At 40.3% G+C, this 25,603-nt stretch overlaps 1 protein-coding gene across 3 annotated transcripts in view; it reads right to left on the bottom strand.

The window, feature by feature from the left end:
- Positions 1–25,603, bottom strand: part of FILIP1 (filamin A interacting protein 1) — a 106,909-nt gene that overhangs the window by 45,500 nt on the left and 35,806 nt on the right. For all 3 annotated transcript variants that reach the window (XM_050316028.1, XM_050316027.1, XM_050316029.1), the window contains one exon: positions 16,213–16,491. In XM_050316028.1, the coding sequence (XP_050171985.1) occupies positions 16,213–16,485 (273 nt within the window). In that variant the 5' untranslated portion in view covers positions 16,486–16,491. The remainder of the gene's footprint in view (positions 1–16,212; positions 16,492–25,603) is intronic.

The raw sequence follows: 25,603 nt of genomic DNA, 5'->3' as shown, positions 1-25,603 counted from the left end.
GCAGACAGAGACAACTCCGGCTTGGTGATTTAGCACTGTGAATAGAGAGAGCAAAGAGCTGGTCTCCAGACCCAGCAATGGTTATTTGATACAGAAATAGCTGGCAGAGGCAGCTGCTCTGCCCAGTTGTGCCCCAGCCCTTGCTCAGTTGTGCACTGCCATGTGTTCTGTCCTTCAGGCCTCATTAGTCTGTCATCACTCACAATTAAAATGGAGCAACTTCAGCAGAGGGAATAAGAGTCTCTGAAACAGTTTATAACTTGCTAGCTAAGAAAGGCTCCTGAAAGCTGCAGGATTGGGTCCCCCAAGAACCAAAGGGAGCCAAGCCAAGAGAGTGGGTGATGCTCAATGAAAGAACTGACACCCCAAGAAGGAAGAAAGGTGTCTGGGCTCAGTTCAGAGCTTTGAAGGAAAATCCTTTTCATTGCTTCATTTTTAAAGAGAAGCAGTGACAGACACATTTAGCTCCAAGGGGACAGGGGGTAGGACTGTCAGCACTGAACACCCCTTGCTGCATCCCAAGAGGAGGGTACCCAGGCCAGAGACAAGCTGGGTGGCACCATCCCCAAGGGCACAGTCAGTTCCCTTCTCACGTACCCCTTCTTGGTTACCCCACAGTCTCCTGGCACTCCAGATTTGGATCACATTAATATAGCAAAGTGCCTTAATATATAGCAAAATGGCCTTGGCCATTTCTCCTATCGTTATCTTTTCAAGGGTGTCGGTTAATTCACCAAGTACTCTGTTTCTGCAGGCTTATGGAAAGCAAACTGACAAACACGCACTCAGGTTGCTAGGAAGCATTGGACCAAGAAGAGGATCTCATGCTAATAATAAACTGGAGACAAATTTACTTTGATCAGAAACAAGCCCCATCACAGGGAGATTCTGAAGTGCAGCTGACTTAGGTGAGAGAGAGACCCAGGCAACAACACCCTGACCTTCCATCAGCCTCTGTGTTTGTGAACTCTGGTTAATCTCTCCGAAACTCCTCAGGATAATGTAGAGGGAAGGAGCTGAAACAGCCTGCCTGTTGATTCCGTTTCCTCACAATGAATACTTTTCCACTGAAACTACTAGAAGAGAGCTCAGATAGAGATATTTGCTTTCAATGTATACCAGACTGCGGGAAACAGACTATTTTCAGAAAACAAGTGAGAATAATCCTGCAGAGGAACACTTGGACTACTTCAACACACATACCTGGAAAGAGGCATGAGAGGCTCAAAGTGGGGGGTCCTAGCTAAGAAGAGGGAACCTTGCTGGCAAGCTATTTCTACTGATGGACATTTGCTGTTGGTGCCTCCCCCGTCTCAAAGCACAATGCTGTTTTGCATAAATCATAAGCTGGGAGACAAACTTCCTTTGAAAGGAAGATATTTCAAATTGGAAGTAAATTTGTATAAAAATCCCAGAGGAAAGTTGTTAGCTGTTTTGATAGAAGGAACATGGTGTTTGGCACAGGGAAAATCTCTCAAGTCCTTTTTTGTTTTGTTTTGTTGGTGCTGTGATGAGAGAGAGCATGCAGGCTTCAGAAGACCACATACTGCAACAGCTTGTAACACAATGAAACTTACTTGTAAAAGTCCAGAAGACTGCAATTAGTCAGAGAAGCTCTTTAAAGTCAAAATATGGAATTTAAAAAATTTACTTTTATTGGTTTTTCATTACTTCAATTGTCCCACAGAAAAGTCCAAGCTAAATTTCTATTTATTCTGTTCATATTGTGGGTTCTTGAAAATAAAGAGACATTTCCATTAATAAAGTGCCCTCACGTACCTCATTCTCTAAGCTGTAGGATCAATGAAGACAGATTAAAGAAGAGATCACTTTTATCTATTTGCAATAGTCTCAAGGCAAGAAACACAGAAGGCCAGATATACTGAGAGGTATTTTTCCACACCCATTTTCCTGAGGAGCAAAGCCTGCTTAGAGACTGCCTGTTCATCAAACCCACAGAATCACAGAACAGCCCATGTTGGAAGAGATCTCAGAAGATCATCTGGTCCAACCTTCCATGGGAAAGGAAGTCTAGATGAGATCATCTACCACTATGTCCAATTGCATCTTGAAAGCTTGCAGTCATGGGGAGTCATCCATGGGATGTTGTTCCAGGTGATGGATTGTTTTCACTGTAAAAAAATTATTTGTTATGTCGAGATGAAACCTCTCCCAACCAACTTGTGCCTGTTGCACCTTGTGTTTTCCATGAGGCTCCCTGTGAAGAGATAGCCTCCATCTTCTTTGCAGCTGCCCTTTAAGTACCGGAATACTATGATGAGTTCACCCCAAGCCTTCTCTTCTCCAGGGAGAACAGACATAATTCCTTCAGTCTGTCCTCATAAGGAATCCAGTCCTTTGATCATCACTGTGGCCTCCCTAGCACTTTCTCTCCAGCTTATCTGCTGGAGAGTCATCTTTTTTGAACTGTGGGGACCAGAACTGGACACTGCACTCAGTTAACTCCTTCAGCTGTTCCTGCTGATAGAGGAGCTGCAAAGTTAAACTGTGTCTAAGCCTTGTTTTTTGCTTACTGGGGATTCCAAAATCTAAAGGCTGATGACCTCACTTCTTCAGTACCTCCATGGACAGGCTGAAATGGGGAGCACTGCTGTCTCACAGAGCTTTGCCTTTGCCTGGTCTCCTTTTCCTCCTCTCTACTACCCACTGATGAGTGCACTTCCCTAAGATGTGGGGTCTGCGTTACTACCTGCGAAATCCAAAACAATGGTCCCCTCCCCTCATGAGTGCATGCTAATTGCCCGGATGGAAGGCTGGTATGAGTCCACTCTTTGCAGGGCTACCCTGAAACACTCACTTTTTGCCAGAATAAAGTAGGAGCACTTTCTTTTGTTCACCAACTTGAGCAGAGCAAGAGCAAGTCGTTTTACTACGTGCCTAGTAAAATATTTAAAATATATAGAAAGGATGTAAAGAGGTTCCTGCATAAAATTGAAACCATTTAGGAAACAATAGCATGACTCTGCTGCTTGTAAAAGGGGTCCGGCAGCCTAGCAACCAGATTCTCGGTCAATGGAAAGACTGTTACGCGAGCCGGGCGTTCAGACGTGCTTCCTCCTCGTGCCCTGCCCTGACAATTTAATACAGCCCTCTCTCCCCATTCCCACAGTCTTTGGCCTCTCCCACGAGACTGATGACAAAACTCAGCACCCACTAAACGAGGAATTTTTACCACAGGCCATTTGTCACCTGGGAAATGGGACTGAACTGATCAAACTCGTTTCATGTAAGGCATCTAGTAAATCGGGAAAAAATTTCAGTTGCATTCAAGATGGGCTGAATGGAGTCAAAGCAACCACTGTCAGCTGAGAGTAAAACCCAACTAGCAATCATTTGCCAGTACATCTCCTAAACTCTTCTCCTGAATTTTATTTATAATTAGCTCTCCTGCAAATTCACAGTATGTCTCTCTCAAAATCAGTTACCAGTAACTATTTCTTTCATAGCTTCATGTTTGGAGGCATCTAAAATCCATTGAACTACTTCAGAGCAATCTAAATATTTCAATAACATGGCAACAATCCTGTCAATTAGATGAAAGAAGTTCTGAAAATTCAGGAGCAGGAGTAGCATTTACAAGAAATGCAACTATGTAAGATTTGAACAATCTGATATTTACAGCTTTTGACTATTTCTTTTCTAGTTATGAAGACACTTCGTTATACCTGCATAAGTAAAAGCACTAAATGATATTTAATATTTATGAAGTCATACTTTCTTGCCAGTGATTAATGACAAAAAATAACTATGAAACCACAGACAGGAACCATCACTTCTACTTGTGTTGTTGTTACTTGCACTGTACACAGTTCAGGATATTTATAGTGCAACAGCTACTCTGTACAGCATCAGAAACTAGATAAGGTCACAGGTTCTCAGTGTAGTGTTGGGGTCTTACAAGTGACTGATTTCCTAAATTCCAGTAGGCTTTACAAATGTTTCACCTAAGAGCTAATAAACATCACACTCAAGGCATCCCAAGGGAGATCAGGACAATGTTCTCACACTGCTTTCTGTGCTATCCAGGACATGCTGTGCTTCCGTCAGAGCAGGAATAGCCTTAATTCTGAAAAGTCAGAGACCTCAGGAAGTAAATACTGCAAGTTTGCATAGTTGCCTGTAATAAAAGATAGCATCTTGGGGTAGGTGTACTCGACTATATCTGCAAAACTTTCCTAACAGTAGTCCCTGTTTAAAATCAGTAACTTCCCTTGTTTTCTTACCTTAGGAGGAAATTAAAATAATTAAACTGAAAGTGGACTTTCTTAATTTTGTGTCTTGATACTATAAATATGAATACAGAAAGTAATAAAACCTAACCCTGCCTGCTGGAATGACACTACTGTTGAAGGCCCGACTCATCAAACTAGCCCTACAAGAACTGGGTAGCAATTTGTCTTCCAGGACACATGTACTTAGGTATATTTCAAAGCTGGGAAGTTAGATGCTCTACTGCATATTGCATCATACAAAGTTCTTTTTTATAAAAATTCAATAAATATTTTTTCTCCCGTACCAGGTATCTGAAGTAGCCTTGTTTGTATCACTCACTCAGTGATGCAAAATGATGGCTAATGACATAGAATCACAGAATCATAGAGTTCCTGAGTTGGAAGGGACTCACAGGGATCATCAAGTCCAGCTCCTGGCCGTGCACAGGACAGCCCCAAGAGCCACGTCATGTGCCTCAGAGGATTGTCCAAATGATTCTTGAACTCTGTCAGACTTGGTGCTGTGACCACTTCCCTGGGGAGCCTGTTCCAGTGCCCAACCACCCTCTGTGTGAAGATCCTTTTTCTAATATCCAACCTAAACATCTCCTGACAGAGCTTCATGCCCTTCCCTCAGGTCCTGCTGGTTACCAGAGAGGTCAGTGCCTGCCCCTCTGTTTCCCTCCATGAGGAACTTGTAGACTGCAATGAGGTCTCCCCTCAGTCTCCTCCAAGCTGAATAAACCAAGGGACCTCAGCCACTGTATGACTTCCCTTCAAGGCCCTTCACCATCTTCATAGCCCTCCTTTGGACACTCTCCAACAGCTTTATATCTTTCTTATATTGTGGCACCAAAACCACACACACAGGACTTAAGGTGAGGCTACACCAGCAACATGTGTACACAGTTTTTCTTGCAAGGGAGACTCAATGTACAGCAAAGTTTTTTCTTGCCTTTCATCTTAGCTTAATTTCCTAATACTTGAAACTATGTAGTTCACTTGCTTGAATTTCTTTTAACATTTCTGGACTCAAGTCTATGTACACGATGTACTCTGGAGGTAAAGAGATTACTTCAGTGATGAAAAGTGATCATCATTGATCATTGATTTTGTAGAAAAGTTAAGTGAAATATGTTCAGAAATACAAGTGATCCCTCATGACCTCTGAAATGAAGCAGAACTGTTCTGTCTTCACACTGTGCAGAACTTTCTGGCCTTGTATGAAGCCTTTGGAGCTATACTGCGTATTTCATTTTATTGTGTGTTATCTTACAGTGATAACACAGAATGTCCTTCTAAAATCAATACTGGAGAACAGGCACATGATAGAGCAGCTCATCTCTATGATGAGCTGCACAAACCTTCTGAAGTGGCTCCAGAAGAATTACATCAGAAATTAATCTGGCCTCTTATGTTTAAAAATGTCCCCGTTAAAGATCGCAGAGCTGAGGAGAAGCAGCACTGAGCAATGTATTACTTCTTACAGCAAGCTTCGAAACAGATCAAATGAGCACTAGAAGACATCTGCCTGTTATTTCCTGCCCACACAGCTTTGTTCTACTCTATTGCCAGAGCGCTCCATGGATGATGTCACTTTTTTTCTGAAGAAAACAGGCCACCAGAGCCTTTCACTGACATAATTAATTATCTGTAGTCTGGGCCACAGCCAGCAAAATTCCCATAGCAAGGCCCTGTGAAGTATTAACTCCACACTGCATGATGTTTTCAGAATTATTAGGTTCTGGGATACCCTGTCTTGCCTTTTCACACTGAAAGAGTGCTTTGCTTGATGTTATCAAACCCTGGGACATTTACTGCAGCATATAGAATTACAGTGTCATGATCCAGTCAGCAGAGAGTCAGCACAGAGTCAGCACTGCCAGGGGTCTCTGTCTGTTATGTGCACAAGTCTGCATGCTGGGATATACTCTACATGCTTCAGCAATGCAGCATCATGGTTAAACCCAGTTTTGGGGTTGCTGTATCCAGTCATATAGTTTTTGTCTCAGCCAACACTAACTGTATAATAACACTTTTCACATAACCTGAAGCCCAAGCAGCAAGCAGAAACCACAGATTGATCCAACTAGCCATCAAGGAGAGGAAGGAACATCTGTTAAAACCCTTTTTCGAACACACCTGAGCAGGAAGAATAATTGACAACAGCACACGATGTACTGAGTTCAGGACTGGTATGTGGCTGTGTGATACAGTGTGCATCCCAACAAGTGAGGTGGTTAAAAAAAGCAACCTTAGGTGTTTCCTCTGACCAGCACCAGTCACCACAGTGCTTGCAAAGGCAGGGGAGAGCTCCCTGGTTCATGTGCTCCAAATCACACATGACAGTCCCTATTCTGGTTTATTAATGCTACGAAATGATCTGAAGCTTTCCATATCCCAGACAAATGGCCCATCACAAGCTCCTGTAGCAATATAAGGAATTCATTAAAATTGCAGCATGCTTCCCGCACATTGAGGTGGTTTTATATATTTGGAGTCATGTAGTAAGTTCCCATGTTCCTTTTGTAACAACAATTTTTTTGTAATCAGTTAGTAACTCTTAAAGAAGAAAAAAAAAGTGATTAATGAAAGGGTAATAACAGAAAAAGCATTTCTTCTCTTATCACCTGACATTTAGTTATATGTTAGCCAGTCTGGACCAAGACATAAGAGATCCATGGATCATGAACTTCTTTCTCATGCTTCACATATAAAATTAACCTTACCATGTGCCAAGTTCCATTCTATACAGAAAATAATACTTTTCAGGAGTGCTGTAAAATTTAATTTGTAAGTATATAGAAGATCTAAGTACACTATGAATGCTACAAAACCATGGCACTCTGATATCGATATAGTTTTTCTCCTATTAATTTTCCCCATTCATTATATTCTTTTATTTCCTCCACGTTTATGTACTTCTATATATCATCCAAGTTGTTGAGATTCATTGGAAACTAAAAAGTATCTTCATTAGGCATGTCACTACCTTGTCTAAATTGCTCTTTGAAGTGCTACACTGACTGTATAAGGAACTGAAGCATCTGAAATTAGGTACTCTGACCTGAGTTTCAGCGATGCACTTGAAGCTGTTGGCGTGAGTATCCTCTGTCCAAGAGGAACAAATCTGCCCAGGCATTGTTTTTTCCACCCTGATCTCACTGCCTTCTGGCAGGAATGAGCACATGAAGAGCAGGATGGAGCAAGACAAGCTGGTGCCAGCAGGGCTGTAGCCACCAGGATGATGAAGTTCAGAAGCAATCCTTCTGCCTCCTCTGCGTAGACAGAAGCACGCGGGATACTAACAGATGTAACTGTGTGTACATGTGTAATAAATTCTATACACAACTTTCTCTTGTCCAAGCATTTTGTTGGCTTCAACAAGCTGGTTTCCAGTTCTCTGTGCTAGACAATGCGCATTCAAGTTACTGATGACTGCTGAATGGGCAAGAAGAGTAGGACTGCGCTACAGCAAGCCCTCACCAGCACAGCCGATAATTTCAACAGAGTAGTTGCCCGAGGAAATGAGGAAAGTGGCACAAACTCTTAGGGTGAAGTGACTAGAGAGGGTGGGCCATGAAAGGTGCAGAGCAAGAGCTCACAGCCATGCCCACAATGCCTTTACAGCCTCCTGTCATCTCCAAAATCCCCCTGATCCTCCCCAGTGTCTGTCTTTTGCCCTCCCAAAGCCCCACTTGGTCTTCCTTTCCCCTCTCCATTCTCCCATCACATTCCCAGGAATGACTCTGAAGCCCTTCAAAAGGCCACTTACCTGAACTGCTGAGTCTGCCTGAGCCAATCCTGGGGAAATGAGCTTTCATTATGAAGCTGATTACATCGATATTTCTGTTTCTGATTTGTTTAAACTTAAAGGTGACAAATGCCTGGAAATTACCATGCAACTGTATTTGAGTTAGTCAGTTCCACTCATTTTGCTGGCATGGAAGACTTGATGCTAATTTTTTTTGCAAAGAAAACTAATAATTTCCAGGATACGAAAGGCGTCACTTGCATAATCCAAACTCTTCCTGTCTTAGGAAAAGGACTTCCCTTCATAGTGTCTCAGCAGTGCATCATTTTGGGAGCCACATCTGCACCGAAATAAGTCACTAAGTTCACTTTATTTTGGACATCATGCAAAATTCTACACTGAAGCCAGAAATTTCGTAAGATGTGGCAAGACACAGGATGTTCAGTAGGACCAGCAGTTTTTTAATGTTACATTTCTCTCATTTTAGTCAACCAATAGGTGGAGCCTTTAACCCTAGAAACAAGACACTTTCTCAGATAGCCATGTTCTCATAATTATTATGTCAAGACTTGTATTTGCTTTTATTAAAGATTGTTTTGGATGAAAAAATAATTTGTTTTGCTCTCGAGGGCTTATCTGATCCTCAGCTGCAGAACAGGAGACAAAAACTTAATAAATACACAACTGGAGAAGCAAAGTTAATAAAAACAGACTCATCTACAACTACAATGTTAAATTAACAACTGGTGAGTCAGAGTACTGGACAGCATTATGACACACAAGACATATGCTCATTGCAAGCTCTCCCAAGAATCCCAGATATTTTAAAGCCAGAGTCCACACATTTAACATTGATTGCAAAAGGGTTGGCCATTTCCTCTCCCGCAGAGTGAACCTTCTCTCAAGAAAAAATGAGAAAATAGACAAGCTTCCTCATTACTGTTGCACTGAGTATACAATTTCTATTAAGTGAGAAAAAAAAATTGTCAAATGACATCAGTGATATAAAATTATTTTTAAAAGATTGCAAAATAGGATCAGTTACAGACACTGATTCCAACGGGAATAAGAACCAAAACTTAAAACCTGATATGAGGCAGTCCTTACTGTTCTGTTTTGCACAGAAGACCAAGAATTTTTGGGAAAAAAAACAGGCTGCTCATACTATTCCTTTCACTCTAGATGAAATGTTCAACAGATCAGAGACACTTGCCAATTATTCTTCTCTCTTCTGCCCCTTCAAGCCTAACTAACATGAAGGATGTAGCTCTGGTAGGTACAGCTCAGGCATTAAGAGAGAAAGATGTTAAAATGTCTTTGTGAAAGACATTTTCAGCCTACAGCTTTCCAGGGATGGTGACATTTTATTGAGGACCCTTACTTTGAAAAATAGGTCATTCTAAAGCAATTTTAGTACCAAAGAGATAGATAGCTATCATCTTTATTGACGATAGGTTGACATTACCTCCACCTTCAATTTCAGAGGGAGCAGGAAATTGCCTAAATAGTACAATTTAACTACATTTCAGTATATGTCTTTTTTTTTGTTTTTTTTTGTTTTTTTTTTTCCCTTCTCTCAGAAAACAGCCAGGTTCTATTTTAAAATTCATGATTTTGGGACTTGCTAGACAGGTTCTGCTTACCTCCCATGGTATGTCCTGCACTTTGCACAGCAATGATTGCAAGCTACAAAAGAACTCCCATACTATTCTTGACAAAATTAATCTCCAGTTATAAATTATTCAATAAAAAAAGAAGAGAGCATTTGTGGTCTGAAGTTCATCCTAATTTAATATTTTTGTGCTGCAAAAGCATGCTTCACCAGGAAAACACAAACAAACAAACCAGGGGTCAGTAGGAGGGAAGAGAATTTTTTAACTCATTGTACTGATATACCAGACATTTTTAGGGCTTGTTTTTAGGCTCTCATTTTGCTACACTGTGCATACCATCTTTCTCTTCATTGTCTTGCCTTTTTTATGTCCGCTTTCCATGTCTCTGGATTGGCTCTATTTATCTGTTGTATTCTTACACTCTTTTTCTTCTCTTGCCCAGCCTCTTTCCCCTCATTCCATTCTCCTTAAGTCACCTCTCCCTCCTCACATTAACCCTATCTTCTCTTTTTCCCTGTAGCTCTGCACATGCCAAGGTTTTTCTCTCAGGGAATTTATATTTCATCTGTGTGATATGCTCAGAACTCCTAAACTGTTTCAATTCAAACAAAATTTTGCAGTTATAAATGCCTCAAGATATCCTACATGCACTTTGCTCTGCCTTTACCTACTCTTTCCACCCTGGCTCTTGTTCAGCTTGTTAATTTGTGATATTTTGCTAATGATCATTTGAAAATTTCTTCTCTTCATTTTGTTATGCACTCCTTTCTCTGGTGCCAAGGTAACTTGTCCTGACTTTCTCTTCTGATTTCAGTACTGTGCAAAAGAAACACATCTGGTTTCTATCCACCTATCTATCCCATATTCCTTGCTTGAGCTTTCAGGCAGCTCAATATTTAATAATGTTAATGCAAGAGTATCAAAAAAAGGCAATCAAGAAAAAATACAGAAGTTTGTACAGTGTTTTTACCTAAGCAACAGCTAGGTGTCTCTCACAATGTTGTTAAGTCATCTTGGGAAAGTCAAGTTTGATACAAAAGCAGTTTGAGGCATTACATGAAAGTATCCACATTGCAGCAAGAGGAAAAAGAGACAGAAAAACATCACAACGACAGCTACGGAGTCAAACTCTCTTGCTTGTATTAGTCAGACTGACAAGTGATGGGAAGGCCAAGTAATGCCATGTCAGCAGAGAACCCAATGTCCAAGGCACCAGTGAGCTCTCTCCTACAGCACCATGTGCAGTTCCAGCCACAGACACTAAGAAAGATGAACCCAGGGTGCTGATCAAAGGGTGATCAAAATCGTGGAAAGACTGTTTTGCTAGAGAGAAGCTAAAAGGATGCGGCACCGTAGCACAGCAAAAACAAAGGCTCAGAGGATGGGAGACTGCTGTCCACAAACACATCAGGCACTAAACAGTAGGGAGAGAGGTAGGCTTTTCAAAGCAGTATCAGGGTACAGCACAATTTCATAAAGGTTTCACTACAACTTAATTAAAATTGCATTAGAAATTAAAAGAGGGAAATTAGCTAAAGATTAAAGCTTTTCAGTTCTGGGACTATTTTCCAATAGGAGTAGTCAAGGTAAACAACCCACCTAATCTAAAAACACAGCTTAATAAATTAATTACAAGAGTTAAATGAAGTGTTTGCCTTAAAAAATTAGCTGCTGGGACTTGATTTATAGTAGATCTTCCACAGTTTTATCTCCAGGATTCTCAGGTCAGTCAATGCATCTGCAGTATGAGGATGAGGAAAGGCTGCGTTGGGAAGTGACAAAAAGGTAGAATAAGGAAAAAGGTCACAACTAGACAGATAAAGAAGGGGGAAAAAAGTGAAGAGAGAAAGTTAGATCTTAGGAAAGAGAACAGAACAGAATGATTATAGAATAAAATATATTAAAATATGTAGCTATACAAACAAGAAAGAAAGTAAAAAGCAGAAAGATTGAAAGAGTAAAGATTTTTTCCTTTCCTTTACATTTACAAAGCTTAGTTTTCTGATAGAAAGACAGATGGTAAAATACTAAAATACCTTTTAAAATGTTAGAATGCAACAGGTAGTTACAGGTATATCACCTATACCCATGTGAGTACCTGTTAACTGTCTTTTTTAAGAGACGGGATTTCTCTCATGGCAGGATGTGCAACCACTGATCTAAGCGTTTCACAAGGACCTTGCCAGAGAGAACAAAACACACTTTCCTCTCAAACCTCTGCTAACCATTCTCTGAAACATCCAGGTCAAAGAGAAAGTCTTACAGCCCACCTGAAGGTGAGCTCCTCCTGGCTCTGTTGGAGAGACGCTCCTTCCCCCCACCACTATCCTGTTTCAACCACCAGCAACCAGATTCCTGTACCTGCCTTGTGTGAGGCACTCAAATTAACCATTAAATGCAGTCTTAAATAAATATAGATTAATGGAAAGGGCTTCAACAGAGTGTTTTGGTCTCTCTCTCTCTCCCTCTGAAGGAGAGATGCTATACAAATAGGTTTACCTCTGAATATCTGCTACAAAGTGTTTCCCTTCAAATGTCAAACCAAACCCAGTGGAAGTCTGAAGGCTTCTCAGGAACTGTGTCTTGTGATTAATCTGTATATCGCTGGTATATATTATACATACTGTTCCCCAAGATGTCATATTTCACATATTGCCCATCTGCATCCTCAGGTCTGCAGCAGAGGAAATGTACAGCTGACAACTTAATATGCACTTCCTTATGCCACAGAGCTGCCTAGCTGTGGAGCTCTGCTCCTCCTCAGTGCCAGTCTCTCAGGAAACATATCCCTCAGCCCTGAAGCGTTCAAGGGTCCTCCACAGGAATGGGTGGATGAGCTGAAGGGGATGAATGCCATGTTTGCACTGGAGAAACACAGTAAAACACTGACTGTAATAAAGGCCTCAAGTGGAAATGCTGGTCGTATTTAAATTGGTGTGAAATATAGCAGACTGTCTCCCAAGCTTAAATTGTCAGCAATAGGCACAGAATATGGCTAAGAAATTATTTGTATTGAAAAACTTAGTTGTTTGTAGTGGGATGCTGTCTTCATAAACATAGCTGTATTATTCTGTTGTGTTGGGTTTTTTTTTCCCAAACATGCAATAGAAGAGTGAATGGTAAACATGTTTGAATACTGCTTCTCATTTCCTTTTGGGCCCCCAGTCAGGAAATGTGGAAAATCAGTGTTGGTATTGTTGGAGATTAATGGTTGCTGCTCAGAAAGCATACAGAAAGGGAATATATTCCTGCCAGGACAAATACATAGGCCACTGGACAAAAATCTGTGAACCACAGATAGGACTATATTATCATTGTAACCATCCACAATGCCTGTGTTGCTCTGTAATTAATAATATTCACATGTGGGTTTGACTGAAATAACTGTAACAACCAGGAAAATTAATGCCATACCTTCATGGTCTAATTTATTCTAAGGTATTTGAAGTTTTCTTTTCAAATCAGCTTTGCAGTATTTAAAAATTAGATTTCTCTTCCAGCTATAGGCAGAAATCCTTCATGGATTTTTTTGCCCCTATATACTCAATATGGATTTAAAGACCATGTAATCACTGCTTTTTTTATATGAGCAGTTGGATGTCACAAGAGAAAATACACTCCACTGAGCTATAAGGCCTTTAAAATCAATCCCTGTCATCAGTTCATTTGTTTCCCACTCTCCTTCAGAGAGGCTGTACTTTGGAGCACTCCAGCTCCACGTATATTGGGACACATCACTGCAGCTTCTGTATACTTCTTCTCCCCTTCCGTTTTCTTACAAAATAAGGAATAGGCTACAGTGATCTCATACATTTATGAAAAGCTTTCATTCTCTATATTCAGTAAATTTACAGGGTCTAACCAGGGAACCTGAAAACAGGAAGAGCTGAGTCCAGCTTGGTCCTAGAAGCTAAAGCACAGGCAAGCTACCTCAGGTCATTATTTAAAAAATAATACAGTTAAAAATGATGACATAAAACATCACTACCAGGGTATATCCCCATGGTCTTATGGCATGTTTGCCTTCAAAATGAAGACCTGTGGGGTCAAGTCCTAAAGTAAGGACTCAAAATTGATACCAACATCAATGTGGCATGGATCTATGTTTGCTTTGTTGTTACGTGATGTGAATAGTGAACTAAGCTCATGATACACATGAGTACATTACCAGTTTACCCTGCTAACCCCATGGTTGCCATGATCAGATTACTTCTCATGGCTGAGCTCACTGTTTGCGGGTTACTGTTTGGTGGTACAGGCATAAGATGCCCCCTGCCCATGGTTGCTCAGTAAACAGTCATGGTATTTTGTCCCATTTTTTAATTCAAAAAATAATGGATCTCCCTACAGATACAACCTGATAGTATTCTCAAACCAAAGTCTTCTTCCATATGTGCCTATATAATGTTTGTTTTGCCAGCATTGAAATGGCTTCAAAATAAACCCACAGTCTGATTTGTCAGTCTAACAAAACACCAGCCAGCCACCAGAGATGTCCAAACAGATCTGAAAATAAAAAACCATGAAATGACTCAGTGCATTAAGTCCCTGTGACAGCCAGGAGCTAATACCAGACTATCTACTTTGGCTGAACTCTTCCTTGGGTCATCTCCATTTGTACTGTTAAAGCCAGGCCCTCATCTCAAGCCAAAGCTTGCCCACTTCAGAAATGGGTCAACACAGGTACCGGGGAAAAAAACTAAAATGGGGGGTTTGAAATGAAATTAAAAACTCCTGTGGCCACAAGGAGCAGGAGAACAGTCACACTCTATGGCTACCAGTGTGGTTGTCCCCACAGTCCTCCTGTCATGTCAGGAAGCTTTAGCAGTGCCTAGCATCTCTGTGGGGTCTCTATGTATGAATATACCTAAAAGTATTATCCTGGACAGTGGAAGTATCAACTTGTTGAGGATGTTCAGCCCACGTTGCACAGCGCAGATTGCAGCTATCCCCACCATCTCCATAAGGATTATGAGAACATGGGCAGTTCTTTGAAGGTTCTGTAACTACCCCACGAAGTAAGAGCCTATGGTAAAGAACAGGGGAATTACTCAAATAATAAAGATCACATTTATTGCCGCACTGGAAATATTAGTGACTTTTTTCACCTCCCCTTTCCAGACCACAAAGGTGACTTCAGGGTAAATTCTTTCTGAACAACACAAGCATGATACATTTCTCTTGACGTTTGACTCTATTCACCACAGAAGCTACATGCTAGCTCCATCTTTAAAGAAGAAGTGATACGTACAAGTTCTTGTATGAAGTAAAATGAAAGACTCTAAAAATGGTTACTGTTCTATAATGACAATTCCATTTTTCCTTTGCAAAATTGCAATTTTAACAGATTTCCTTCCCTTTTTTTTCTGCAGTTTTTCACTGTAAAATGACCATTTTCTGTTTTTGACAAAATTATTTCTTTTGAATGCATACTACCTGTAACTTGAAAGTACTTTCTGACAAACCAGAGGTGAAATATGTACAGAAAAAGTGATACCTAATAACACTTGATGAGATGGAATCTCATAGTTGTCGTAATGGTACAACTCAGGTGACTCATGTACCAAAGAAATTAACAATACGCTTCTTGTAATCAGCTAAGATGGTAACAAGTTCAAAATTGAAGTACAAATGTTATGAACGTGGGTTTCAGGGGATAATAAGACCTTATATGAAATGCTAAATAATAATGGTTAACTAGAATGAAAAGATTAAGACAAAAAGTTTTCACACAGGTTGGACAGCATTTTTCTGCCTGTCCATAGGTTCAGAGAATAATATCACTAAAGCACAACCAAAAGAATGTATAAATTTGGTAAGCAGTCCTACCACAGAAGGGGTAAGTCTCAAAAAGTCAGAAGTCTTCATATGGACTATTTGAAATACCATGTTTCAGCTCCTTATTTTGAAATTCCCTGAAGGCTGACACTACTGAGAGTTCAGTGACTTATCAGCATTAAAGAGAATCTCAAAACTGGACAGACATTTGGGGGACAAGTTGAGCACTGACTGCCATCAAGGACTTACTACTGGGCAGAATTAACATTCAAACAGGGACAGCTGAGGAAGCTTTCAAGCAAGCACTACTCCCAGAAAGAAACCTAATGGATCTTTGAAAGGCAAAGAATGTGCAGGGTGCTGGACACCAGGTGGGATATGCAGAGATTTGGCTGAGCCCTCAGCAACATCTGAATATGCAGAAGTACCAGGGGACATCTTAAGTTCATTTTCAGTATTACTGACTTGCAGATTTTGTCTCTTGAATATTTTCATTAATGATGGTAATTGCATTCACTATATTTGCTTCTCCTGCCCCTCCCTTTTTTCCGACCATCTGCAACTGATTCCCCTGTGGTTGTTTTCTGCCTCACCTGCAGATCCCCATTTCCTTGTGAATTCTGACAGGTGTTTATAATTTATTTTGCTTTGGTAGCTGCAGATAGAGATGGTAAATCAAGTAGCACTTAAAACTGTTAAACACCAACCACAGCTCTCTCCTTGCAATCCTTTGCCTTTACTTTACATGTCCCTGTCTGTTAAGTCCTGTGCTCTTTGGACAACCCAAAAAAAAATAGCTACATAGAAAATATGGTTTAAAATATATTTAATTTACCTGCAATTCTCCTTCCATTATACTAAGCAGTTTTATCAAGTCCTCTTTAGAAAGCTCTATGGACTTCTTGTTCTTTCGTTCAGAAGGTCCAGGTGATTTTGAGTGCCGTTTGACAGTTGCTGAAGCCATGACCTCATCTTCCTTCCGATGAGGTTTGTTCTTTTTCTTGGCATCCTCCTGAAGTTTTTCATTCTCTGCATGGCTGATGACAGGCTTGGAACTGGAGAAGTGCCCGTTAGACGAGCTTTCTCCACCTTGGTTTCGGGATCTCATCCCTGCCTAGAAAGAAACAAACATAAAGATGCATTTATAAACAAAATTATTTACAAAAAAAGCCACAGTGGAAATACTGCCTTTGGAAAGAACAACAGTATGCTATAAACTGAAAATACTGTGATGCTCAAGAGACTGTGGAAGAAAGCTCAACCATTTTAACCAATCTGTGTGTGGCAGAAGCAAAGTCCTAAAGTAAGGGTAACCACCATTTTCAGCGAGCCAAAATGCTAATATGAATTTAAATCTATGGAAATTAAAAGTGACGCAGGAAAATGGTAAATAACATGTTCCAGTGTTTTCTTTCCTTCAGTTGACATTTTGATCATTTACAACTCAACACTGCAAAACAAAGCAGGTTGTTAAGTAGCTCTTATTTTAACATGGGGTTTACTTGACAATCAGAAATGCAATTAAATTTTAGAAAAGCATATTCCTTGAGTTTAAATTCTCCACAGCAATGGAATGACAATGCCTGACAAAGGTCACTATGTAGTTTCTCTTAGTGAAGCAATGATTTTATTCCAGGTAATGAAGAAAAATGGGGAATGCAGAGTAAATCAGTTGGCAAATAATGCATGAAATTATTAGTAAGTGCCAGAGAGGAAAGTTGAAAAGAATTTTGAAAAAAGAGCACAGAAAGCATGAAATCACTGAGAGGTAAATGGGCAAGATCAATGCAGTTTTTCCAGAAGATTCGGGTATCTCTAAAATGTCAGGTCATGGTTATGGAATGCTCATATCTGTCCTCTTAAGCACCTGCAGTCTTAGACCATGACAGCAAACATTTCTTAGCTCTATCACTTGACCTACTGTATTGCTAAATATTTATATCAATAGATCTAATGAATAATATTCCACTGTTTCCAAGTATTTCCTCTGACTTGAATTTATCTCTGGATTTAGCTTGCAGCTTGTTCATTAGTCAGACAGATGCTTCTCAACATCAATAATCTCTCACACTTTTCTGATAAGGATTTCAGAGCAGCAGTCCACTAGTGATGGGGCAAAATGTAAAATACACTGACTAATCAGCTTGGCTGAATTATACTGGGCCTGCTATGGCTTGCTACTTACTTGACTCAAGCCAGTGTTATAAATCTCTTGCTCACATTAGCCTTGCACTTCTGTAGTTTCACACTCAGCAGGAAGATTGTCTTTTTATTATCACTTGATACTCGTGTCTTCGTTAATTCAGTGGAACTTGTCCAGCATAAATGGAGAGAAAATTAGATCCAGTGTTTTCGAGCAAGAGAGTTTCACAGAAATTCCTTGCATTGTAGGTCTGCTCCTATCCAAACAATACGTGATACAGGTATACAATGGCCTTTAGCTTCCTGAATGTTTATGCAGTGTGTTTTTCATCAAACAGTTTGGATTAAACACATGAATTACACTTTCTAAAAACAGAACTCCATTATAAGCATGAACAATACCTGAGAACCTCAGGAAATCTTTTAGGTTAGGGGTTTGTAATGGAAAAATAAACACTGTACTATGTTTCCTCTCAGATAGGGCTTCTCAATTTGTTTAACTTTAATGGGTTTTAAACTTTCCAACCATGTTTCCTCTTGGGAGAGAGCACTTGGGATTCAATCTGTCTCTATTTTCTAAGTGCTTCCTTCTGAGTCCCTGTGGGTCACAGCCTCCAGCCACTTTCATCTCTAAACCAAACCTATTTTTTATGGCTTGCAGTGAATGGTTTCATAGCTCTAGGACATCCTACATGTTTTAAGAATAAATATTTAAAGACTGTCTTGTAGATGTTTTCCAGTGGAAAACAGATTATTATATTACAGTATTCTGCTTAGTAACATGCCATGTTAATGATTTCTCTGTAGTAAGATGACTCAACTGTTAGACCCGAAGGTGCACAATTAATTTTAAATTGAACCCATGACTAGTTGAGACACATCATCCACCTGAAGCACTACATAATCACCCAGATGCAGTTAGCTGAATTTGTTAGACTTCACAAATAGTGGCGTGTCACCCTGTCAAATCATAATTCAAGACAGCCATTTTGATCCATCTGCCCCTGTGGGAGCTGAAAGAACAATTCATGAAGCCATGTAAAGACTAAGCAGTTGACTATGGGCTTATAAGCCTGTTAACAGAGAAATTAGGAATGAATATTTAAAGTGTGCTTCTACTTCATGCAAATCAATATAGGCCCACAAAAGACAGATGCAAATTTTTTTTTTTTTTCCAAAATTCAATAAAACAGCAACAAATCAGCTTAATGAATTGACTTGGTGTTTTGTATCATCTGGCTAATTAGAATATGATTTTCGTTAAAGGAGATCCAACTTGGCCTCCTTCGAAATTTCTTTTAAACTTGCAGATTCATTTTGCAGAAGTCTTACAGGGCAGTGACTGTGGCAGACAATCTGTCGCTCTCGGGGGAAATGCCCCTAAAAGCCTTTTGTTTTGTCAAAGCCTGCCAAAATCAACATAACAATAAGACTTACTCTGTCTTCCCTTATAGTGTTGATACTTTTCCAATATGTTATCCAAATGCAAAGGTGTCCCGTGTTGAAGCCAGAGATGCAGGTGACGGAAGCTTAAATGGTGATAGAAAGGGCCAAAGTTTTGATATTCACACAGTAATTTCCAAGGAGTTAAAGGGCCAAAATCAACGGCACGATCCAGCTGTTGTGCAGTGCTCTAGGAATATAAAGCAGCTGTAAGGATGACTGAGTTTTAATTAGAGTAGCGTGAAGCAGCCAGAACATACCAGTGATCTTGGCCGAAATACTGTGTGCTGGAAAGGAGTGCGTAGTATTATCATTCTGGATATCCGTCTGTATTTCTGATGGCATCGTGATAAAGAAGAAAAGGTTCTGAGCAGTTGCATGACATTATTTCGATATGCAAATATCGAAATCCCAACATTTTTGCTGATCTGTTTTCTCACCAAGGTTCCAAAATTGATTCTGGGGACACTGCCAGTCTAACATTGGTAACAAATGACCTCCTGCCGTCAGCCCTGACCATGTCTCTGTATCTTACAGCATTCCTGATCTGCTGAAGGGATTGTGTTCCCTGAAGAAATAGCTGGTATGATTTATAATGACTTTAGCATTTAACTCTACTTTTTTTCCCCCAACCCTTATCATATGGCCTATTAAACTGGAAACTGTTCCTAACAGTTTCCCAGTCAAATAAGAAGACTTTATATAATCAGTCACCTTGATTTTGACATTTATTGGCTACTCATTTCAATATGTGCTCACAGCATCAGTACTTGGCATGGGAACTCTTCAGCCCCTCTTCTGTTTCAGTGATTTGTTAAGCTTTAAGCACAAAGGACAAATGCTATGATTATTTACTTGAGTCTGTACTGTTGTTCTGGGCATGGGTCCTTCAGTTTTCACAAGTTAGCAATCCACATAAGATTTTATGAAATAACCTTTATGTTAGTTTTACTGACATCAGGAGGAAATCTATGAGGAATTTGCTGAGTAGGATGTCAGGAGAGGACAGGCTGCATGCTGTTCCAGACCCTTACCCCATTGACAGCAATTTGTTCTCCCTATAGCTCTTGAAGTGACAGGTTAAATTAGGCTCTGTTACTAGTGCTATTAGAATCAGATAACGTAAAAGGGTTCTTTGAACTGAATATGTAGTCCCTCTTGCTAATCAGACATGCTGATTTTGGCTCCATAGTGCCTTCCCTTAAAACAATAATAATGTTATAATACACACACACAAAAAAGTTGATTTAAAGCCATGATATGGTTGTTGCCATTGGCTATAAATTTGTAGTCTGGAGTTCAGTTGCAGATCTAACTGATTAGGATATCACATGAAAGTGCTGGGTTTCTGACAGGCTAACAATGTATTGTATGGTCAGTGCAATTGGGTTATTAGTAAGCCAAAACTGGACTTGTTTATCTGCTGTGGCTCTGGGAACTGTGTCCTCCAGAGGCTCTGCTGTGCAGGCTTTTGGAGTGGAGCAAAGTGTTGTGCGGGAGCACATGGTACACAGGGTTGATTGGGCAGAACTCAGGTACTGCGCAAGGCAAATCTCTGCCCAGTGATTACCAATCAATGTATAGCAACAGGACTGAAAAATAAATTAAATATACTCAAGATGGAGACCATATCATATAAAACCTCCATCAGATGTGAAACACCCTGTAAACAAGGAGGAGAGCTGGAAAAAATTTTAAATAGTATCAGTCTGTATCTGTAAGTAGTAGATACCAAGGGGGGAAAAAAACCAAACAAAACCACCAATACACAAAAAAGAAGACACTTTCTTAAATGTCAGGAGGAGGTGAAGATAGATCAAATTGACCTTGTTGGCTTAGAAGTCCTGAGCAAGGACCACGCCCAAATGGGAATGGATAGTTTTAGCCCCAGGGGATCTAAATAGCCACAACTAAGGTTACATGGCCTCAGTGCTGTGCCTTTCACAGGACAAACATGTAGAGATACAACTGTGCACACAGCCTCAGAGACTGATTAAAATTATTACTTTTCTTATTAATTACTCAAGGTTGTTCTCCTGGACTCTGCAGATGTTCATTATTATTGTTTTGCCTGACTAGAAAAAATTAAAAGGAATCAAAATACCAAGAGGTTGTGCTAGGACCAGGTAGGAGCTGCTGGCTGCATTGTTGGAGGCACATGCTAAGCAATGCTGCACAGCTGGACTTGAATGCTGCATGAAGCAGACGTGTATCAGACTCCAGATTGGGAACGACACCAGGCCAAGCAAAAGCAGTCCTTATTCTTGGTTTTGCTTTTGCAGATGAGTCCAGTGTTTGTTTCAGTTATGCTGGTCAGAGGAGAGTGATAAACCAGATGACTAATACAATGAAGAATTGAACAAATACCTACCCTTTGCAGTTCTGGAGTTTCCTGACTTTCTAAATATTCACGCCTAGAGTACTAATCCATTGTGCTGTCTAACCCTCCCCCAGCCTCTTGTCCCGCAGGCATCATGACTTGATTTGAGCAAACAACAAAAGGTCTTTGTTCTTCTGACAGTATTACACATTGCCAGTGTGCTTTTGTGAGAGCACGTGTTCTCTGCTTGCCCTTGTTGGACTATTGGCACGGAGGGATAGATACTTCTTGAATCGGGACAATTCTCTACTCAGTAAACATCTTGAATAACTGAGCCACAGGGCTGTAACTCCTATGCAGGAGAGGACTTGTCTATCTGCATAACACCACTGCTACGTTCACCCTTTTACCTGGTCTGTTTGCTGCCCACGGAAGGATTTGTCATACAGGTATTAGGAGGAGCAACATCACAGCACATGTGCTGAGCCTCATGCACTGAAGAAATGTTTGTTTCATGCTGTTGACACTGCTGAAACAGCAAGGTTTGCTGTTTGCAGGTAGTGTAGAAAAGCAGCAGTTATAGCAGACACACTTGTTGAGGTACAGCATGAGAATCAGCAAAGCCTTTTTGCTTTATCAAGTATTTATTTTATAGCTTCTAAAATTGATTCTTATAACAGTGGAGCATAGTAGTGCATGGACTATATTCACCAAGGACTATATCAACAATAATTCCTTTGCTTGAAAAAAGAAATGAGAGGAATAAGCATAAATATAGTGTCAAGAAGAAAAGAAATAGATTGGTGAAAATTCCATATCCAGGTGTCTTTATGAATAAGTATAATCTGTGTAAAAGCAGAAAAGGATTTCACAAAACTTAAAGAGGAAACCCAGTCATCACTAAGGCAGATTTATACCACTTTAACACCATTTTCTTAATTCCAAGATAAATTCTCTGGCTAAATTATGGCACAGATTTACAAAGAACAGAGTTTTTGCTGGTATAATTCCATTAATTTTGTCATTTTCAGGAAAACTTGTGGTTTCATCTGGAATACTTTTTCTTGAGTAATGCAGGCTGACCAACTAAGGAGTAACATAGAGTTGTTTCACAAAGATTCATGTTTCCCAGGCTTCATCTGGAAAAACATCTTGCATGCATGAGGCATGAGGAATGATAAGCTATTAGATCATCATTGAGTCAAAAAAATAAACTTTTATATATGACTCTACCCATGTTTTGATTACTGTGCTTCCCAGCTGCCAGAAAGTACAAATAGGAGTCATAGAGAAGAGACAGCTCGAGTAGCTGACACCGCTAGACAAACATGTCACTAGGTCTGATGAGGGCTTAGAAATTTATTCTCTGGAGTGGCCATGGGGGAGAAAGGGACTAGCCAGGAGCAAGGTAGGTGGCAACAGTGCTAACTGCTCACAGTGCAGCCTCTCTAGCGTTTCAGCGGAGCTGGGAGACATGGACTACTCATCCCTCTTCTCAGCCCTATATTCCTGTGCCCAGGGCTACTTCTGATTTGAAGGAAGAGCATGAGTCTTTGGAGGAAAGAAATGCCCCTGCTTCCTGGGGCCTTGCACATAGCTGATGGAGCCTGTCTTGAGACAGACGCTCTTTGAGGGCTGGATTGAGCACTGTGCCTTCTCATGAGTCTTCTCATATTGTTTTACAACTTTCTGTCTTTTGAGTTATCACATTTCAAATCAAGCTTCACATGAAGATAACACTAGCAATGTCACCATTAGTTTCAGTCCAAACCCAGCAAACATATCACCTGACAGCCAGAATGTGCCTGGTAATAAAGGTGATGCAGATTAGTTAGCCTACCAAAGATTTTTCACTCCTGCAGATGGAAAATCTTTGGTGTTAGTCATTTCTTTTTTGTTGATAGCGTAGAACTAAGCTGATAACCTCCAAGATCAGATATACTGTGGACTTAGAACCATGCTATGTCTCTGGTAAGTAGTTTCTAAAGACCACTGCTCCTATAACAATGTACTGTCTCCTCCCAAGATGGAAGGAAACTGCTGAAAGCAGCAATAGACAGGAGCAGGCTGATAATCATCACAAGTATTGACTCCCAGTCCCTCATCCCTATCCTTACCATGACCAATCGAAATACCTAAAACTGTATCACTGAGGGAACACTGCATGGAAACTAAAGTCATTCCATGGTCCATGCAAGCCTTCTTTAACCTAGGAATAAATCATGGGGCAAATAGGGAATACAATTAGGAAATTAGGAAATCCTTCGCTTTTTAAAAAATAAGTTTTGACTTTTCACTTTAAAATTATTTTTTATTTCAAAATTAACTCGGATTTTAGCAAGTGTGAGATAAGACAAAAAGATGAATGTCCCAAAAGCAAACTTCAAGCTTTGGGTCGAGGTAAGCATTTTGTTGTCTCTTGCTGGCCTGATGTGGATTATGAATCCCTGTTTTTTTCAGTAGCCATGATTTGCACAGCTGATTTTACTGAAACCAGCCAACAACTGTAGCTACATTTTATATGTGACTAATTTATCTTCCTTTTGTTTTATAAAAATGAAAAAAATCATCATAGTGCAGATACCCTTACAGATTTTATAGCAAAAAGAAAAAAAATAAAATCAACAGAGGATCTGTATCTTCTATAAATGTTGTCTCCAAGAGACAACAGTGTAAAAAAACCATCTGCAGCATCTCAAATTTCAGCTGAAAACCAAAGCAGAGAGCAAGTTCCAAATCTCTCTCAGTGACCCCTTTGTAGGAAGTTTCAGTTGTTGATAGACAGAGAGTACCAGCTTGCACATGAACGCCTGGTCTTCTGGTGCGATGTGAATTTAACCCCCTTCATTCAACCACGCTGCCTTCCACCTCCCAAAAGGTTCCTCCTCTGTGAAGTTTAACTGGCTTCAAAACAAGGAGATAAAAATAGTCTCTGATCCCAAGCCTGCCCTTGAGTTTCACTATCAGTTTTGGTGGATTTACCATAGTATTTTTCCCATTAGAGGAAAAAAAAAAAATTATTTGGCTACATGTATACTGCAGATTAACCATGTCCAGGACTGGTCTCTGACTGTGAGGCCAGCTGTCCTGGAAAATCCTTCAGGCTCTTAAGCCCTCTTAGCATCCATAACGTGCTGGCTGCATCCACACTGCCCACTGGGAATTGCTCCTAGCCCATGCTAACTCCTGAAACATGCTCTTAAATGGTTCAGGAGGGTGTTAAATGGTCTGGCCAAAAGTGTGCCAGGGACCACTTGAACAGTTTAGTATGAGTAGAGACATTCCCCTTCCAGTATCTGTGCTCATGCCCATCACTGTTTAATTTGCAGCCTTTCCTTTCCACAGCCTGCTCCTTTACAAACAAAGGAAATGGAAAACTAATCTGCCATGCAAAGGGAAAGTGCAACTCACCATAAATACACAGTCTGGAGAGAGAAAATAAGCGGAGGGTGGTGGGAAAACAGAAGAGGAACCAAATTTTTAAGCTAGGTCAAGGCATGCAGAAGTCTATTACTTATTCCAGAGGCATACTTTTAAGTTGCTGCTGAAGCATGGTTTGAGATAGAGTTCAGCAGGAGTCAGGAAGAGACAGGGCAGCTGAAGCAGAGAGGTTGCACAACATCCCTACTTCACACCAGTCTTATCCTGGCTTTGCTGGGCTTGGTGGCACAGACTTTGAGCTCTTCTGCTTCATGTCACTGATAAGAAGACTAGCACTGTGAAGCTCCAGAGTGGTCCTTGCATTATTCAAAGCTCTGGCCTTCACTTGTCATTACTATTTGCAAAGAGGTAAAAGGAGAGTCTTACTTCATTCCTGGCAGTGCCAGACCAGTGACTGTCATTATTTCCCAATAATCCTGCAGGCTTTCCACTGACTTCAGAACTTGTGGCAAAGAAAGTAAAGAAATAAATGTCAGCCTAGCTGATTTAAATAATACCATTGCCTTCATGCTGACAGGGAGCAGCACAAAAACCTGCAGATACCTCACCTGGGCATTGAAAATGGTCTCAGCCACTTTAATAGCTTTCATTTATACAAACTATATTTACATGCCTCATCTAATGTCACGGTTTCAAAATCCCTGGACAGCAATTTCTTCACTTGAAAAGAATGAAGTTAAAGAGTTATCCTGCAGGTACAGGTTGAGCTGGTTTTGATCTTTTTTTGAACAGCCTGTCACTGTTAATCTGCTCAAATCTTCACCTCTTTTTTTAATTCAGAGCAAAAATTCAGGCTAAACTGAAAATACAGCATAGTTACTTTGAGGATGAAAGGAAGAGAGAAGGAAGAAGCAAATAAATATCTCTGCATGACCTTGGT

This window comes from Myiozetetes cayanensis, unplaced genomic scaffold, assembly GCF_022539395.1.
Source record: "Myiozetetes cayanensis isolate MyiCay16 unplaced genomic scaffold, myiCay2020 scf2-11, whole genome shotgun sequence".
Taxonomy (NCBI): Eukaryota; Metazoa; Chordata; class Aves; order Passeriformes; family Tyrannidae; genus Myiozetetes; species Myiozetetes cayanensis.
The sequence above is the reverse complement of the archived record's forward strand: the minus strand, read 5'-3'. Positions and strand labels throughout refer to the sequence as shown.